The sequence below is a fragment of the Scleropages formosus genome, chromosome 2, assembly GCF_900964775.1.
Source record: "Scleropages formosus chromosome 2, fSclFor1.1, whole genome shotgun sequence".
Classification (NCBI taxonomy): domain Eukaryota; kingdom Metazoa; phylum Chordata; class Actinopteri; order Osteoglossiformes; family Osteoglossidae; genus Scleropages; species Scleropages formosus.
Window position 1 is genome coordinate 15,788,788 of NC_041807.1, and position 17,693 is coordinate 15,806,480.

The window sequence follows — 17,693 nt, forward strand, 5'->3', positions numbered from 1 at the left end:
TGTACCCCACATACAAGTACAGTACAATATCCTTCTGTGCCCGAGATGCTGCCAGAGGAACTGGCCCTACCATGACCACTTCTATCGGCCCACCCCTTTATCCAGCCCTAATACCCAAAGATCTTGGGTATACTGTAGCTCTCATTGGGTCACGTCCAGCAGGGTGGAAGAGGAGAGATTAGCTCCCCTCTTTCCCCCCACCGAGTTTGTCATGCATTAATCTATCCACTTCCATGGCTTGAGCCTCAGCTTTCCATTAAAGCCGCAGGCAGTCTGACAGCAGCAGGATCAGTCCGACATTAGCTCCTATACTGATCTTCGCTGATTGCAGAGGATCATGAAGAAGAGCAAAACTAAACCTATGTGCTGCTTCCATCTTCACGCAGCGTTTTAAAACAGGCACAGAGGAGATTGCTTAGTCCAAGCCAAGGATGTTCACCTTGTAGCTTGAGGCCTGCATGCAGCCAGCCTAAGCTTAATGTGGAGCGCAAGAACATTCGTACAATAAATATGTACCACACCTAGAGTGAAATTGTGTACATTCTGTTTAACCACATGATAGTACAGTTACTCATATACAACACTTGAAATGCACTGAATCTAAACAGAATGCAAGAAAAATACTTTCAATTTAGACATTTATGACTCAGGGTGCCACTTACTATGATTTTTATATGCGTGGTTCTCAAACCAGTTCACAGTAATGATTGTGGCCCTTGGCTGGGAATGGTTGGCCACCGCTGGAGATTTTAAGTGGTAAAGCGGGTCACGGTGCCGCGCAGGTGAGTGACATGTCTTCCTGCCCCAGGTGGAGGTTGAACAACTGGGAGATCAAGCTGCTGGAGCAGCCAGACGAGCATTACAGTCTGGTGGGCGGCAACCTGGTGGTCAGCAACCCCGACCGCAGCAAGCATACAGGCAAATATGTGTGTGTGGCCCAGAATGTATACGGCATCATCATCAGCAAGGAGGCCACCGTCAGGTTTGGATGTAAGTCGCTTAGCCGGTGACTTGAGGCTAAAGACTTTAGGAGCGTTTTCTGTCCGTCAGGGATGCACCATGTGAGCGTCTGGGTTATTTCTGATTAGTGTTCCACAGAAGAATAAAATGCAAAATTGCTAGAAGTCCAAATATACACCTATTCAAAGCCATTTAACTGCTAAGAGCCTTATTAGAATATGAAGTTAAAGCAACAGTCATTAAGTGGTGTGAAATGAATGTCTCCCAGACCTGAACCCCTTCCCCACGGATGAGCGCGAGGGAGTGCAGGTGAAAGAAGGACAAGGGGCTGTCCTGCTCTGTGCTCCTCCGGAGCGTAGCTCAGGTAAGGCCGGGGCTGAGCGCGTTTGAGCTGTGCGCTAACAGGTCTCGCGTATTGCTTAGTTACTGGGTTTTTACCTTAGGTACTTGCCTGTTTTAGTGTACCTCAAATACACAGAGCTCAGTTCCACTCAGTCCTTGGGACTGGAAAGTCCCCTTTATTAAGGACTTATTTATTACGTCTCAGCTGTAATGTTTATTTACTGGCTTTACTCGGATAAAATGATATAAATACATCTCTCTCGTCAGATGATGTGTCTTTTCGCTGGATCCTGAACGAGTTCCCGGTCTTCATCCCGCTGGACAACCGTCGGTTCGTCTCCCAGACGACGGGTAACCTGTATATCGCCAGAGTGGATGCCTCGGACAGCGGGAACTACTCGTGCTTCATGTCGAGCCCTTCCATCTCAAAAAGTGTCTTCAGCCAGTTCATTCCTCTCATCCCCTTGCCGGAACGTGAGTTTTCATGGGTGAATCTGGGTCTGGATCCGGGTCTCATCTTGCGATCGGTACATGTATGAATTTCCCAAGATACAAGACAAGCCTTTTCCCATTTATTTATTTACGTTGATTTCATTTCATTTACGTGCTTATTTTCTAAAATTTCAGTTTGTTGGGGAGCAGGCTTGACCCGTTTTTATATTCCCAGTTGAAAGATGTGAGAAAATATATAAACAACCAGAACAGGAGGGCAAGACCACCCTAGAGCCCATTCGAGGTTAATTCACCTCACTTCCACAGTGTGGTGTCCATCGGTATCGGTGAACACAATAACAACACGATGATCGATAACACATTTGCGAACGAGACTCTGTAGAGGGAAAGTATTTTTATTTGTAGTCATTTTAAAATAGTTTTAACTTTAATGTAGCTTATAGTTAATAAAGATAAAGTGTTTTTTATTTTTGTTATATCCGTGGATCTTATCTGCAAATAAATGGAGGGACATATGTTGTTTTATTCTGCTTCTTCTGATTCTTACTTGTTGGTAATAATGATGCTGGAGTTGCAAACAAAAAAGAGTTACTAACAGAGCCAGTCTCTCTGTGTTCCTACCTCGAGCAGCCTTTCTACCAGAGATAGTTTGAAAACAGGAAAGTGAAGGTCCTGGAGCAATCCACATGACTGATATCTATGTGTATTTTGCGCAAGATGTTTCCCTTCCGGGGGGTGCGGTGGCGCAGTGGGTTGGACTGGGTCCTGCTCTCCGGTGGGTCTGGGGTTCGAGTCCCGCTTGGGGTGCCTTGCAATAGACTGGCGTCCCGTCCTGGGTGTGTGTCCCCTCCCCCTCCAGCCTTGTGCCCTGAGTTGCCAGGTTAGGCTCCGTGACCCCGTATGGGACAAGCGGTTCCGAAAATGTGTGTGTGTTTCCCTTCCGTGTCTTTGATTTCTCTCGTATCTGTACAGCGCGTGGCATCCCAGCGATTGCGGGATGCAGCCGACCTTTGCCGATGCTCTGTCTCTCTCCAGGTCCGGTGAAAAAGTATCCGGCCGACATAAGAGTCAAATTTCCCAAAATCTACGCCCTGGTTAATCAGAACATCACTCTAGAGTGCTTCGCCCTAGGAAAGTGAGTGACCCTTTTTGTTCTTAATCACTTCCTCAATGGGACTGCAGTATAGATTGGAGTCTAGTCGATGTGTTAGCTGGCGGTAACATGAGCAGGTGCTGGATGGGACAAAAGGCTGTAGCCAGCACTGTAGAACCTGAGGCATCGTGTCGCACTCAGCCCTATCCCAGAGATCCGGTGGAGGAAAGTAAATGCCGAGTTACCTGCCAATCACGAGGTGACCATGGGAGGAGCCCTGCTGCACATCTTCAACATTCAGATAGAGGACGAGGGCTACTACGAGTGTGAGGCCCTGAACTCCAAAGGGAAGGACTGGCACAAAGCCTATGTCTATGTGGAAGGTACAGCCATTGAATTTCCGTGCCTATATTAGCAGACCCATCCTTGACTAGCATGTGTGTGTCCACTTAAATGTGACAGTCTCTCTTCATAGGCATATTTCAGTCTGTTAAACTGAAATTCGGTAGAAACAACATTCTTGTTTCTTTTTCTCAGAAAATTTTTGACATTAATGAATGATACATTGCAGGAAATGGGTAGGGTGTATTGTCCGCATCGTAAAAGAGCGGCTCCGGGTGCCTTACGCTTCATTTCATGAAGTATGTACCCTGTTGTGCGTTAGTATATTTCTACTGAGGTTCCTACTACAGCTGTGTTTCTCTCCTTTATCTCAAATCCCCCCCTTTTCCATCCAGCTGCCCCCGAGTGGGCCGTACACATCAACAACACGGAGAAGGACATCGGCAGTGAACTGACCATGACGTGCATAGCCAACGGCAAGCCAGAGCCGTACATCCGCTGGCTGAAAAACGGATTCTCGGTAGGGCGGAAATGTGAAAAGTCAGCTGCGCTTACGGTTCTGTTGGGAAAGCGTGGCAACACACTGCAGACACATCAGGGGCACTGGGTCACTGATGTGGTTCTTGTTCAAAGTCAACTTCATTGTCATTCCACCTGTTGGTGAGTTATACATACGGGAGGACGAAATTTTGCTTCTCTTTGGACCCTCGTGCCACATAGAACATATAGTGCAGCGTGTTACGTAATTTACTTATTTAGCAGACGCTTTTCTCCAAAGTGACTTCCAATGGATACTATGTAGTGTAATCAGCCCACATACCTTATTCACTGCAGTGACTTACACTTCTAGATACACTACTGACACTGAGTCACTCATCCATACATCAGTAGAACACACTCTCTCTCTGTCACTCACTCACACACTGTGGGTGAACCTGAACAGCATATCTTTGGACTGCGGGAGGAAACCCACGCAGACACGGAGAACATGCAAGCTCCGCACAGATTGAGCGGGGATGGAACGCACGTCCTCTCGCACCACCTAGGTGCTGTGAGACAGCAGCGCTACTCACTCTGCCACCATGTCGCCATACAGATGAGTGCAAATACAGGACAGTGCAGCACACAGATATGGCAACAACGCACACAATACTAAATAAAAAGATTTACATATACAATACAAAAAAGAGAACTATACAGAACATGTAATTTACATTGTGCAGGATGTATTTACATTAAGAGCATGAGAATTCTGTGTACGCTGGAGACTTCATGGTCACAGCAATTCTGGGCTCAGGTTCCGCCACAAAGATTAAATTATCATAAATGGCTCGCTGTCACCCTTTAAACCCAGTAATCCTTAAAAAGTTGTATGCATGTATGAACAAATTGTTAATTTCCGAATTTGGTCATAGTCTCAAACATAGATGGTGAAGACATGGATATGGGCTGCTGGTAACGTAGTGGTTAGAGCTGCCACCTCTGGAGGTTCCGGACTTGAATCTCACCTTCTGGTGTAGTACCCCTGAGCAAATTACATACCCTAATTTACTCCAGTAAAAAACTACCCAGCTGTATGAATGGGTAAATCATTGTAACTATTTTAGCACTGCATGAAGGAAAGTGTGAGCTCAATAAATAAATGTGGTGAAAAAAAGGCTTTGGCAGAGCGTGAGCTGATTGGCGTATGTTTGCTCCTAGTGCAGGCGATTCAGAGAAGCTTCATCGATGCAACTGAAAAAAGGACATTATTATTATTTTCTGGAGCAAATCACATACATAAAGAAGTAAAAAAAATTGCAGACATAAAGGGCTGAGTGTGTCAGCTGCAGCTGAACAGCCAAGATTATTTTTCAGAGGTGCACCTTCCTGCTCTCCAGAGTGAATATCTGAAACCTGGCGAATCCGCTCTAAGTGCTGGCGACCTTTTTGTGCTTCTCAGCGACTGAGCCAGGGGACTCTGAAGCTAACGCGAGCTGTCCTTTTCCAGCACGGCAAGGGAGAGCTGAAGTTCAGCATGCTCACCTTCGAGGACTCCGGGATGTACCAGTGCATCGCGGAGAACCGTCACGGAAGCATATATGCCAACGCTGAGCTGCGCGTGATTGGTGAGTGCCATCGTCAGTCTGCAGCGCTCATCGACCGGAAGGTGTTACCGAACGTGGATATGTACAGTAGTACAGTATGTCAGACACTACTTCTATATCATTTTTGATACGACGGGCATGACTTTAGCCTACGTGTGACGTAGCGTGCGCCGCAAGGCCTGCGACATTACCTGAAAGTGAAATGGGGGAATACAGAACACACCATCAAACAAATGCAGTGGTGTGAAAGTGCAAGTGTGTCCCATGATAAGGCTTGCCTTTTGTACATTTTTTGGACAAAATGATATTTCATTGTCATTTCAGCAATACCGAAAGATAAATGTGATCTGAATTTTAAAAATGCAAATGAAAAAAAAAATCACATCTCGCTCTCATTTCAAAAAGCAGTTTCCTTGCGTGGAGAAACTTGGAGCAGCTCTACATTTACGGTCGCTTCGACTTCCTGAAATTCACATCGGCCGGTCCTCTTTTCAACAGCCTGTGCTCCGAACTTCGAGAACAACCCCGTGAGGAAAAGGCTGCTGGGGGCTCAGAACGGACGCGTGGTCATTGAGTGCAAACCCAAGGCAGCCCCCAAGCCTAAGATCACCTGGAGCAAGGGGACAGAGGTCCTATACAACTCAACACGGTCAGCGAGCAGTGCACTGGGATGTGTGGGAGGTGGGGAGAGGAGGGGAGGGTGGCGGAGCAGGTCCCTCAGTGTATAGGTATGGCACAGCAGGAACAATATGGGCTCTACTGCTTGGACTGCTTGAACGAGCTCTTGTGACCAGTTTACCTTGACAGCCAATTAAGGTTTTATTATATCTAAGCTTTGACAAGCATGTACTAAGGACTAAGGTAGGTTTTTGCAATGGACATGTGGAGGCACACTCTCCGAGATGGGCACCCACCATTTATCCCATCTAACTCCTTGTGGTCGGCAGGATACGCGTCTGGGATGATGGGAGTCTCGAGATCTTCAATGCCACCAAGATGGACGAGGGGAGGTACACGTGCTTCGCGGAGAATGACAGGGGCAAGGCCAACAGTACTGGGACGCTCACCATCACAGGTGATCGCACCCTGAGCCTCTTTGTTACATTTGACTCCCAGCAGACCTGTCACGCTGCTTGGTTTTCAGGTGACGGGTGACGGGCACGACTACGAAACCGTTCCCCTTTATCTGACTCCGTTTCGGTCACAATGCAGGCTGCGCAATGTGGTCGTGTGTCTTTGACTTTCACCGAACATCATTCACACGGTGTTGGTAAAGCTGACAGACCTACTCCCCCTCACCTGTTATACCAAAATCTTCACTTAAATCGCTGTGTTTTTTCCCTTTTATGTCTCTCTCTCTGTGGTGCAGTGAGTTGTCAGGTACCGGAGCATCAAGAAACACAATCGCTTCCACTCACCAGAATTACATGCATTTTCTGTGTAGCTGATGCTCTTCTACAAAGCAAATCATAATTATTTACCCATTTATATGGCTGAGTAATTTTATTGGAGGAACTTCTTTGGGCAGCACCTTACTGAAGGGTACTACAGCTAGAGGTGGGATTTGAAACTGCAGCCTTTAGGTTCAGAGGTAGCAGCTTGAACCACTACACTACCAGATGCGCTCATTAGATGTGGGGCTTGTGTGAAGACTGTGGAAGACACGACCCACCTCCCTCTCCCACGTTACACCTATTCCGCCACTAACTCTGAAGACACACCACAGTATTCTGGGATTTTTCCGTCGCTCCGTTAACTCTTCTGCCCTCCAGCGTTCACGATGACAGTATTTATATTCCGCAAGAAAAGTCACCGGTAGCTCCTTAAATTAACCCCTCTCTGCTACTAATATACTGTACGTATTCAGTTTGCGTTCCCATCAGTACAGTTATTCAGCTCAAATAACTTAATGAGAATAAGGGTGAGGGGTTCATTCATGAAAGAGTTGCATTGAACTTGTCACTGGAGAAAGCAGACAACATGCTACATGCTGACCAAAGGAGGGGTGACACCTGCTCCCTCTCTCTTCCAGAGGCCACCAAGATCACCGTAGCATCATCGAGCAGCGCGGTGCGCGTGGGGGAGCCCGTGCGCATGCAGTGTGCCGCGTCCCATGACCCCATCCTGGACATCGCCTTCATCTGGGCCCTGGACACGCACATCATCGACTTTGACAGGGAGAGTGAGCACTACCAGCTTGTCATGGTACGAGCACCGCGCGCCTGCCGCTTGGTGCGAAGCTTGATCGTTGCATTGCCTTCCTCCGCCACCAGGAGGCAGTAGATAGTCGCTTTGACTCTGCATATGTTTGGACTCTGGCGCCGCTCTTAGCCGTGTGTGCACCAGCTCATTTTGTGCTCTGACACACAACTCCAGCGATTCCTTTCTAGGCTGCATTTGTTAGCTTTGCTATATTTGGTATTGAGCTCTGTCAGCAGTTTTAGCTCCGTGTTTATATCAGCCACAGACCGTTTTTTTCGGAAACGGTCCGGTTTTCGATTCCGTCGTATATCCGTAGCGCTCTGCTGATGAACGCAACATCTGTGCTGAAGGGTACCGACATGTGTGCGACATACATACGTTTCCTCGCCCGCCTCATCTGCAGTGCATCTTGTGTGACAGGCAGCGATCACACTCTTTTTAAACGTGATTTCCGTTACCGTTATAAAATGGTGTGCGAATGATTGATTGGTTAGCAGTGTTACTGTCCTTTGAGCGGCTCGATTTTATGATGCTGCTCAAGACGTGACTCTAGTCACGGTGTGCAGTGTCAGAGACCTGTGCCCTGTGTGTTTGCCCCCCCCCCCCCCCCCCCGTGGAGACGCGCGAGTCCAGCGGCGAGCTGCAGATCAGCAACACGCAGCTGAAGCACGCGGGCCGCTACACGTGCACTGCCCAGACCATCGTGGACAACGTCACCGTCTCCGCCGACCTCGTCGTCAAAGGTAATATTCATCGTCTAGCCCAACCCCCAGAACCCACAAAGAGACACAAACGACAGATGAGGAGTTTTTTTTTTAACCACTGCTGAATGGTTCCAAAGTAGAGCAGAAACAAGCATTTGAACATTTTCTGTAAATAGCTAACATGAACGTAATACTGTATGGGAAGAACGTTTTTGAAAAGTAACAAGCCCCACTCTGTTTTCCGATTGGTTCAAAACAATGAGTGGAGGTGTAGGGTGATGCGGAGCGAGTGCTGCCATGAGACTGTGGTCGCTTACCCTGGGTAATCTGTGAGCCCTGCAGTTCCCCCTCGGTAAAGGCAGCTACGGCAGGAAATGCCTTTCTTGGCTGGTTATCGGTCAACGACAGGCTCCGGAGCGGTCGAGGGATTGAATTTCACGCAACGTCCTGGAAAGACTTTTTAACACGTCCATCTGTCACTCAACGAGTGTCCTCATGAAAGGTCAGGCTAACTGAAAGCAGCCCGAAACAGGCCGGCTTCAGCAGCAGCGGTTGCGTTTGTCTGCATTTTACATACGTTCTTGTTCGTTTAATTGCCTAACGACAGTGCGGTTGGTTTTGAACGAAGGCAGTCGCAAACCTGTTTGACCGATTATGGACTTCTAAAGTACGAGCTGAAATGGACATGATGCAGTCCGCTGGAAGAACATGCAAACTGCACGCAGGCTGAGCTAAATTCGAACTTAACCCCCAAACAGCCCAGACACTGTGAAGCTCCAGTGCTACCCGCTGTGCCGCCCCATTTGCTCAATGACACTTTGACTTTAACTTAAACCCCTCTCCCTGCTTTGCTTCCCATCTTCATGTTTGAATGGCATTTTAATCTATATTTTCCTCAAGGTGAAGGTGTGTTCTGTCTCCCACAGCTGCTGCTTTCATGGTAGTCGCTAAGGCTGTCTGAGAAGAGTCTCCTACGCTTTTCTCTGCCTTCTGGCCTCAGTCCGCGTCGGCCCCGGGCGCTAATTGGCATCTTCGGCTCAACAGAGGCTACGAACAGACCCCAGTGTGTCGCGCTGCCAGCAACCCTGTGTGCGGTGCAGTGTGGCCGAGCCCGAATCGAGCCGTTAAAGGCAGTTACAGTCCTCGTGTTTAGAGAACGAGGTCTGGTGTAATGCCTTGGTCTGATGTCCTCAAATGCTGTCCCTTTCGGTCCATTTCCCTCACCCATCACAGTGGAACAGAAAGTGTTATGCAGTCGTCCCTCAGGATACGAGTGTTCAGTTTATGAGAACTTGAGGTTACGAATATTTTCATTTAATCGCTCTACTTAGACTTACTAGACATTTCTTCTCCTTTTACGAGGACCAAATTTGGATTTTGCCTGCCTGCGCACGGCTGAAGGGTGTGAGACCAGCTCTACTATATGCTCTTCTTCACAGTTATGGTGTTATACAGTGATTACAGTGTTACAATCTCAGTGATCATGGCCCCGTTTGGACTGTGCAAACCATGTATTGTCATTGTTTTCACTGATTTCTTTTGTCTTCACTCTTCTGTATTTTGCATCAAAGGTTGAATTAATACATGAGAACTGAGTATCCTATGTATATACGTTGTTAGCGGATGCTGCGTAATGGCTACGAAAGCTAAACGAGCACAAGTAACAGCCATACGGTGTCAGAGAAATTTAGGAAAGGAAAAAATGCTTGTGGTGAAAAGGTTTTTGAAAAGTAACAAGTCCCATCACTCACACACTATGGGGGAACAGGAACAGCATGTATTTTGGAGTGTGGGAGGAAACCAGAGCACCCGGAGGAAACCCACACAGACACAGCGAGAACATGCAAACTCCACACAGACTGAGCGGGGATCGAACCCACGTCCTCTCGCACCACCCAGGCACAGTGAGACAGCAGTGCTACTCACTGTACCACCATGCCCTCCAATTTGGATGGTGCTGTAATTTTTGTGTTTTGGGCTTAATGTGGAATGCACCATTTTGTTCTTCAAATGAAATGCTTCATTTTTATACAGTGAGAATCCTCTCAGGTTTAGAATCATTTTAGAATGTTCTAGAAAAGCAGTTTTTTTACAGATGTTTCTACAGTTCACTATCGGACAGTCGCGCTTTCACTTGTATGCTGGAGGCTGAGATCTAGTTTCTCCAAAGAATGCATTAGCCGCATCTTGTGTTTATGTAAACTCTTTTAAAATCATTCTGTGTCGGTAATTAATGCAAAAAAAACTCAACATGAATAGTCACTGCATATCAGAATGATCGCTCATTAACACTGTATGTGCCAGCTTTTAGGGTTGGCAGCCAGGACAAGACTATGTGAAGGGGTGCCACTGAAGGAGTGTAGGAGCTGCTGTATTAGATGGTATTTGCGAGCTGGACCGTGTCGCCCGTGCAAAGTGCTGCACACATGTGTTCCCCACATGCGGTGGAGCTCCTTGCCCTACTAATCAGACAGTCGCTGGTACAAGCTGTGTGAAACGAAATGTGTAACTGGTTGGAGTGTAAGGCTGTTAGCCGTGGAAGTCTCTTTGGCGGTAGGAATCTGCAGAGCAGCTAAATAATGTAGTGGCGGAGCTCGCGGCCCGTGTTCCGACAGCGTTCGGCCTGCCTCTCTGTCACGCGCTTTATTTTCCAGTGAAAAGTGGCGCTGTGGCTCTGTTTGGTGAAGCAGAGAGGATTTGGGGATTAAAAGGCTTTCCACTTCTGCTCCTTCAATACATTCCATGGAAATGTTGTAATCTTGCCTTGCAGTTTCTAATCCAAAACCTTTCATAAATGCGCTTTAAAGTATATCCCCGTCCATATATGTTTTCGCGGTGCCGACGAAGCAGCTGATAGAACCCCTCAAAGCTCGAGGAAAATGAAAACGGAACACTGAAACACTACACCCGATGAGGGTTTATAACGCCGTAAATGCCGACAGTGAAGGATCAAACAGTTAAACGCCTTGATTGGTCTGCATGGTTCTGTTGGGTTTGTCTCCTCCACCTGCCCTGCCACCGACCTCCTCCCTCTGGCACAGGGCCTCCCGGGCCCCCAGGGGCCGTACGTGTGGACAACATCCGCGACAAGATGGTTACCCTGGTGTGGAGCCGAGGCGCGGACAACCACAGCCCCATCATCAAGTACATTATCCAGAGCCGGGATCAGTTCTCGTTGGACCGCGAGGAGTGGAAGGATGCCAATACGTGTGGGTGAACCAGCGATAAACCGATAGCTGTGCAGCTGGATGAGTTCTTCTGATGTAGATGACGTGTACGATGGACTCACGGCCTTCCCCTGTTGCTCTTTCTCAGCTCCACCGGTTGTCCAGGGCAATGAGGAGATGACCAATGTGGTAGATCTGTACCCCTGGGCGTATTACGAGTTCCGCGTGATAGCGATCAATGCGCTGGGCATGGGAGAACCCAGCCTCCCCTCGATCAAAATCCGCACCTATGACGCAGGTTCGTCCTCGGCCATTGCGTTTACCTCTGCAACTCTTTGTCTTCCATCGGAAATCACTCTTCACGTCAAGGTGTTTGCTCACATCGCTGTGTGAATCACTGCTGGCTTGCAAGACAGAGGTAGGCCGGCAATGTGTAATGAATGAATGAATGAAGGACTTTATTTCAATTTATTGACCAAGTACGTTTGCATGTACGAGGAATTTGACACAATAGCTGCTCATTCAGTCACATTTAACATAGAAGAACTGACTTTACAGCCATGACACAACATTAAAGTAAGAGAGTAAGTAGAAAGTAATTTGGAATAAAAAACAGTAAATGCTATTTTAATGGTACAATTATTTAGCGGGATGCGCGTGAGCAAAAGTTAGTAGTGGAAAGTCCGATGTGTATTCTGGTAGCGTAGGAGCCGGACCAACCTAAATCTTATCGTCTGTTCGTGAGCGATATGGATTATGACGTGGACATCAGAGGGTAATAAGTGACACTGCTTGGGGGACGAAGCTGACACTGAGCCTACCTGTAGGAAACTGTGCTCTCTTCTCTTTGCAGTTCCCACAGTGGCCCCCTCAGACATTGGCGGGGGCAGTAGGGTCAATGGCGAGCTGACAATCACCTGGACGGTCAGTCCTGCTCTTACTATCCACTGTGTAGCATTAACACCAAACACAATGTCTCTTCCTCAATTGGCAAATCTCAGTCCTACTTTCTGTTAGCTGTTCTCCAGCCCTCAGCGACTCAGTAAGGCTGGGCGCACGTTACGCTGCGAATATAATGATGATCATTAGCTGTGGAGCCAAACCGGAAGATTAACTTTAGAAAACTTACCAGCAGCAATGCTGCCCCACCCACCGCTCGCAATCTTTGAACGGATCTTGTTTCGATCTCCTATAATCTGCAGCCCGTGCAACCTCAGTACTACAACGGGTGGAATTTCGGCTACGTCGTAGCCTTCAAGGCGCACGACAAGCACGACTGGACGAGAATGACGGTGGCCGACCCAGAGGCCAGACGCTATGTCTACAAGGACTCCTCCATCCCGCCCAACACAGAGTTCCAAGTGAAGGTGAAGGCATACAACAGCAAGGGTGATGGGCCCTACAGCCTAACAGCGGTCATTTACTCTGCCCAGGACGGTAAGCGAGGCCACGGTGGCGACTTTGCCGGCCTGTCCGCAGCAGCGCCCCGCAATTCCGTCTTTCCTCCGTCTCCCGCAGTTCCTTCAGAGGCCCCGACGGATGTGGTGGCACGTCCTCTGTCCGCCACTGAGGCTATGGTGTGGTGGCTTCCTGTCTTCCAGCAAATCGTAGAGGGCTATCAGGTGCGGCAGAACGTACCTTAGCCGATCAGAGTGCTAGCAGCATGAGCTATGTCGTGCATATGCTTCATGTCTGTAAGTGAGAACTGTAAGTTGTGAGTTTTTCAACATACCGAATATTCTCTAATTAATGCCCCCGAGGGAAATTACATTTTGGGGGTTGGGGGGGGAGGCGTTAAATACAGGTCAAAAATTGGTAAAAATCGGTCTTCAGTTTTGGTTCTGTACCGTAACATATATTCCCCATATATTCTTGGAACAGGCCATTCAAAGGGAAAATGAGCGAATTGTGTGATCAGTGGTTGTTTGAGGGAACTTGGAAAAAACGGCCAAGGGTAACCGCAAGCCGCCCGCAAAATCGCTAATACTACAGTGGATAAAGGAATCCTGGGCATGTATAACACCAGAAATTATACGCAAATCGTTTACGAGGTGCGGCATTACGTCGGCGCTCGATGCCTCTGATGACCATTTATTCCTGCAGTCGGATGAAGAACAAGAGGATTCCGAGTTCGAAGGGTTTTCTCAGGACGATGTTTACATTGGGCAGCGGATGTTAGAAAACGCGGTGGCAGCAAACGAGGTCATTTTGTCGGAACGCAGTAATATTGACAGTGGTTCCGAGGACATTGAACTGTATATACATGTATGCGTATTGAGTTAGTTTTGAAAAATGGTTTTTAAAAGTTTGACAGACTTTTAAAAGTTATTTGCCTTCACTTATATGGACATGGATACAGTAAAACAGTGACAGACTTGGTTGTAACGGGTGAGGTTTTTTTTTTTTTTTTTTTTTTTTTCTCCCCCCTTCCTTCCCCCCCCTAAAAATAGGCGGGGGGGGCATTAATAAGGGAATATTCGGTTTGCTTTAGTTAAGCATCAAAACGTAATGGTATCAGTTGCATCTAATTTATTGTGGTGCCTCGTTCAAGGAATGTCGTAAACGTTCCTGGATTTCAGTGTGTGCATAGAACGTCCAGTGCTTTAATTGCTACGCCACGTGCTACTCCTCAGGTGAAGTACTGGAGGAAGTACCGTGACAATGAGGCAGCGGCCCAGCGGATCCTCGTGCCCAATACGGCAAACCAGACTCTACTGGAGAATATGCGGCCTGACTCGCACTACCTGGTCGAAGTGCGAGCCTACAACGCTGCGGGACTCGGACCTCCGAGCATCCACAGCGAGATGTTCACCAGGAAAGCACGTAAGGATGTCTGAAGGATGTCTTAGAATCAGTTAAAAGTGTGAAAACTTTGCTGGAAGCACTGAACCTTATGTATACTACTGCCTCATCCCACGTCAACATTCCAACTTACGCCAAAATGGTGTTTCTTGCAATAGAAAACAGAGGAGCACAGGGTCCCGTGCTGTCAGGATGGATTTCAAAGTGCGTCATTGGAACATGTTTACACATGAGTCAGTTGCCACTCCTTACCTGTCTTTTTGCAGCTCCTAGCCGACCGCCCAGGATTGTGAGCAAGACTCTGAGCTTCACCCGTAGAACCATTAACATAGCCTGGGAGCATGTTTCACCCTTGGCCAATGAGTCCTACATCGAGGGCTACAAGGTCAGTCGTTGTTCCGCATCCAGGAACGCGTCCCGTTCGATTGCTCAAACTGTGTTTCAGTTGCTCTCCCTGTTGTTGATCCTGTCTCTTCAGTCCTCTGGTCGCTTAAGCTCATAGTATTTTGACAGTAGCTGAGTCCTCTTTGATGGACACACTCAGAGCAGTGAAAGATTTTGGCACGAGCGAACCTTTTTTTCCCGTGACCCCCTTTACGCTTGACTTGTGTTTGTTGCGCTCTCTCCTTGCGTTCCATGTTACAGGTGCTGTACCGGAAAGCAGGCCACCGAACAGGGGCTTTGTACACGACAGGGAAGCATTACATCGACCTCCCAGTCCCTAAGGAAGGAAACTACATAGTGGAGGTCCGAGCCCACAGCGAGGGAGGCGATGGGGCCATATCCCGTGTTTGGGTTGCAGGTAACCCCCATGATTCAAACCCATGAGGGGACAGCTAGTAGTGTAGTGTTTAGAGTTGCTGTCTCTGGACCCCAAGCTTGCAGGTTCAAATCCCATATCTAGTTGTAGTACTATTGACCACTGTACTTATCCTGAAATTGCTCTAGTAAAATTACCCCCGCTGTACAAATGGGTAAATAATTGTAGCTCGACTAATATTTTAAGTTGCTTTGGAGAAAAGTGTCAGCTAAAATGTATTAATGTGATGATTCACCCTGCCATCAAGTCATTTTGGATGGTTTGTGGGTAGGAGGGCCAGATATTAAGCCTGTGTGCATGTTTTGTTTTTGGAAACCTGACGGAGTGTGTATTTGTCTGTGCAGTTCTGCCCGTCTCTTCTTCTCTGCCTCTATCAGACATACAATGTATAACTTGCATACCAGGCTGTGTTACTGAGGTAACGGTCCATCTCCACCTTTCTGCCCTACCCACCCACAGCTGGGCGTGGAGCGGTGTCCACACAGCCCTTTGGCCTGGCTCTCCTACTCCTCATCGCATTCTCCTGCCTGCGTATATAGACGTAGAGTCGGCATCACCCATGCTGGCTCAGGTAACATGGACTCTATAAGAGTGACACCTTGTATCTCTGTGCCCAACCCCCTCTCACTTTCACCTGAAGTCCAATATTCTGTCATAGGGTGTGGGGGGAAAAAAAAACAGCAATGCCATCCAGGAAATCCCCTATGTAGTATCAATATCATATATCTGGAGGTGCATCAAAGGAGATTTTTTTTAACTTAACAATGCCTTATGTAAACACTGCTCTTGTACAGTTCCATCACTCCAGTGGATGGAGGTTCATGTAACAAATACACCTCGATTAATATCATGGAAATAGTATGCAATGCCTATAATGCATTGTAGTAAGTAAGCAGCATTCCTCTAAAGCTAATATGTGTGAATGATGTGCATAGGAGTGAAAATGTCATAGAAGTGCTAATTTGGTTGATGACTTTTCTCCTTTTACAGCAGAATTCCCTTCCAGAGTCTCAAAACCAATTCATTCAGAATTTGGGCATATATGTATATATATGTATAAATATATGTTCTATTTGCTTAGGGTAATAAGCATTTTATATGCAGTAAATCACATAATATTGCTTGCAGCAAATGGCATAATATTGCTTACATTCCTATTCCAAATGCTGTTCAAATGGTGGTATGTTACAAATATAACTGGTGTTTAAAAAGTGTGAGGGTCACCAAGAGTTGTGCTTTTTTGACCCAAGTTTAGCTTCTCAAGCTGAGACGCTAGAAACTGAAAACGGCGAGTTTGTTTGAGTTTGTAAAGATGCAAAATGAGTTTGTAAACAAGCAAAAAGACCTAAAAGCACAAACGTAAAATGAACAGATCGGACATAAATTAACAACCCAGTTAATAACCAAAAAATGATGATTGTTTGATTTGTGTATGTAATTTTGTTGCTAAGCAAACATCCAGCCAACACAGAATTGTCAAAATGTTGGCACGACATGTCTATCACGTTGCTCTAACTGCGCGTTGATGTTGCGAGAACATCGAACGTTGTCTGGACACGGAAGCTGCACGTAGGCAGTGATGTAACAACAAAAGATGTGCAGAGCACACAGCAAACAGCTTTATTTGAACTGTGTCACTGGGAATTCACTGTTACCTTCTGGTGCTGTGTAAAGAATTTTTTCTTCTCCTCCTAGTGAGTGCCAGCCCATGTGTTTGTTGTGCTTCTGCGACCACTAGCTTTGAACGATGTTCCAATTCAGCCGCCCGGCTACTGCTGTAGGGATAGTTTTTATCATGTCATAGTACTGCTGCAAGCACATCAGAAACAAACATAATGAAGCAAAATTAAATGTAAGGTGTCGGACTAGGAGCCTCTCGGCTACGAAAGTGTATTTGCTATTATAGCTGTCTTTCTTTTTTGTACTATAGATCACAGTTGAGTTAATAATATATATGGTCAGCAATATTAGTGCCACTGAATGTTTTGTTTTTTTTTTAAACGTGTCATTTTTTTACTTGCAAATTGTTTGACAGTAGAAGTACATAAATATTATGTTTAAAAAGAGGCTGCAATTTCATTTTTCTGCAGGCACAAACAATTGCTGGGCTATTTGTGGGTATCACATCACCGCCACCACAAAGTGCTTTTACTGCATTGAATCACAAACAGATATTGCCAAAATGCATGAATGCCTTTAAACTTTTTTTAAGCTTGGATATTCGGAGGAAAACGATACATTTAACTGCGCACGATGCGGAAATTGCGGGCGGAGCCAGTCACCTCGGATGCTGGCATCCTAGACCCGGTCTGCCACTGCGGTGTAACACAGCCACACATCACAACGATACCTAGTCAGCTCTGAAGTGTTGTAGACAAGCCAAAGTGATGGGTCACCTGCTGCAGTGAAATCAGTCTTCTCAATTAAAGTTTGTTTAGTGAAAACCAAACGCGGCTCTGTGTGATGTCACTCGTCTCAGCACCAGACTCCCGTCATCACCTTTCGCAAATGAAATACCACCAGCGGTCATGTAATGGAATTTGCATGTTTTCCCTGTGCTCATCTGGTTTCCTGCCAAAGTCCAACGACGTGTTTCAAGTGAATTGGTGGTCTTGATTTGCCTTTTCTGTGTATGTGCGTACGTGTGTGAGTGAACGAGTGTGTGTCACTGCCCTGCGATGAACTGGCCTCCTTTCCATCCTCCTTTCCTTTCCTCCTTTC

The 17,693-nt window shown here is 47.0% G+C and overlaps 1 protein-coding gene across 4 annotated transcripts in view; it reads left to right on the plus strand.

Annotated features, from left to right (window-relative positions):
* Positions 1–17,371, plus strand: part of cntn1b (contactin 1b) — a 39,989-nt gene extending 22,618 nt beyond the window's left edge. For all 4 annotated transcript variants that reach the window (XM_018747537.2, XM_018747538.2, XM_018747536.2 and 1 more), the window contains exons 5-24: positions 809–990; positions 1,229–1,324; positions 1,570–1,776; positions 2,791–2,890; positions 3,050–3,231; positions 3,586–3,710; positions 5,181–5,298; positions 5,776–5,926; positions 6,225–6,352; positions 7,310–7,482; positions 8,099–8,222; positions 11,225–11,392; positions 11,499–11,648; positions 12,204–12,274; positions 12,553–12,787; positions 12,869–12,972; positions 13,984–14,173; positions 14,419–14,537; positions 14,798–14,954; positions 15,432–17,371. In XM_018747537.2, coding sequence (XP_018603053.1) covers positions 809–990; positions 1,229–1,324; positions 1,570–1,776; positions 2,791–2,890; positions 3,050–3,231; positions 3,586–3,710; positions 5,181–5,298; positions 5,776–5,926; positions 6,225–6,352; positions 7,310–7,482; positions 8,099–8,222; positions 11,225–11,392; positions 11,499–11,648; positions 12,204–12,274; positions 12,553–12,787; positions 12,869–12,972; positions 13,984–14,173; positions 14,419–14,537; positions 14,798–14,954; positions 15,432–15,511 — 2,860 coding nt within the window. In that variant the 3' untranslated portion in view covers positions 15,512–17,371. The remainder of the gene's footprint in view (positions 1–808; positions 991–1,228; positions 1,325–1,569; positions 1,777–2,790; positions 2,891–3,049; positions 3,232–3,585; positions 3,711–5,180; positions 5,299–5,775; positions 5,927–6,224; positions 6,353–7,309; positions 7,483–8,098; positions 8,223–11,224; positions 11,393–11,498; positions 11,649–12,203; positions 12,275–12,552; positions 12,788–12,868; positions 12,973–13,983; positions 14,174–14,418; positions 14,538–14,797; positions 14,955–15,431) is intronic.
* The last annotated feature ends 322 nt before the right edge of the window (positions 17,372–17,693 follow it).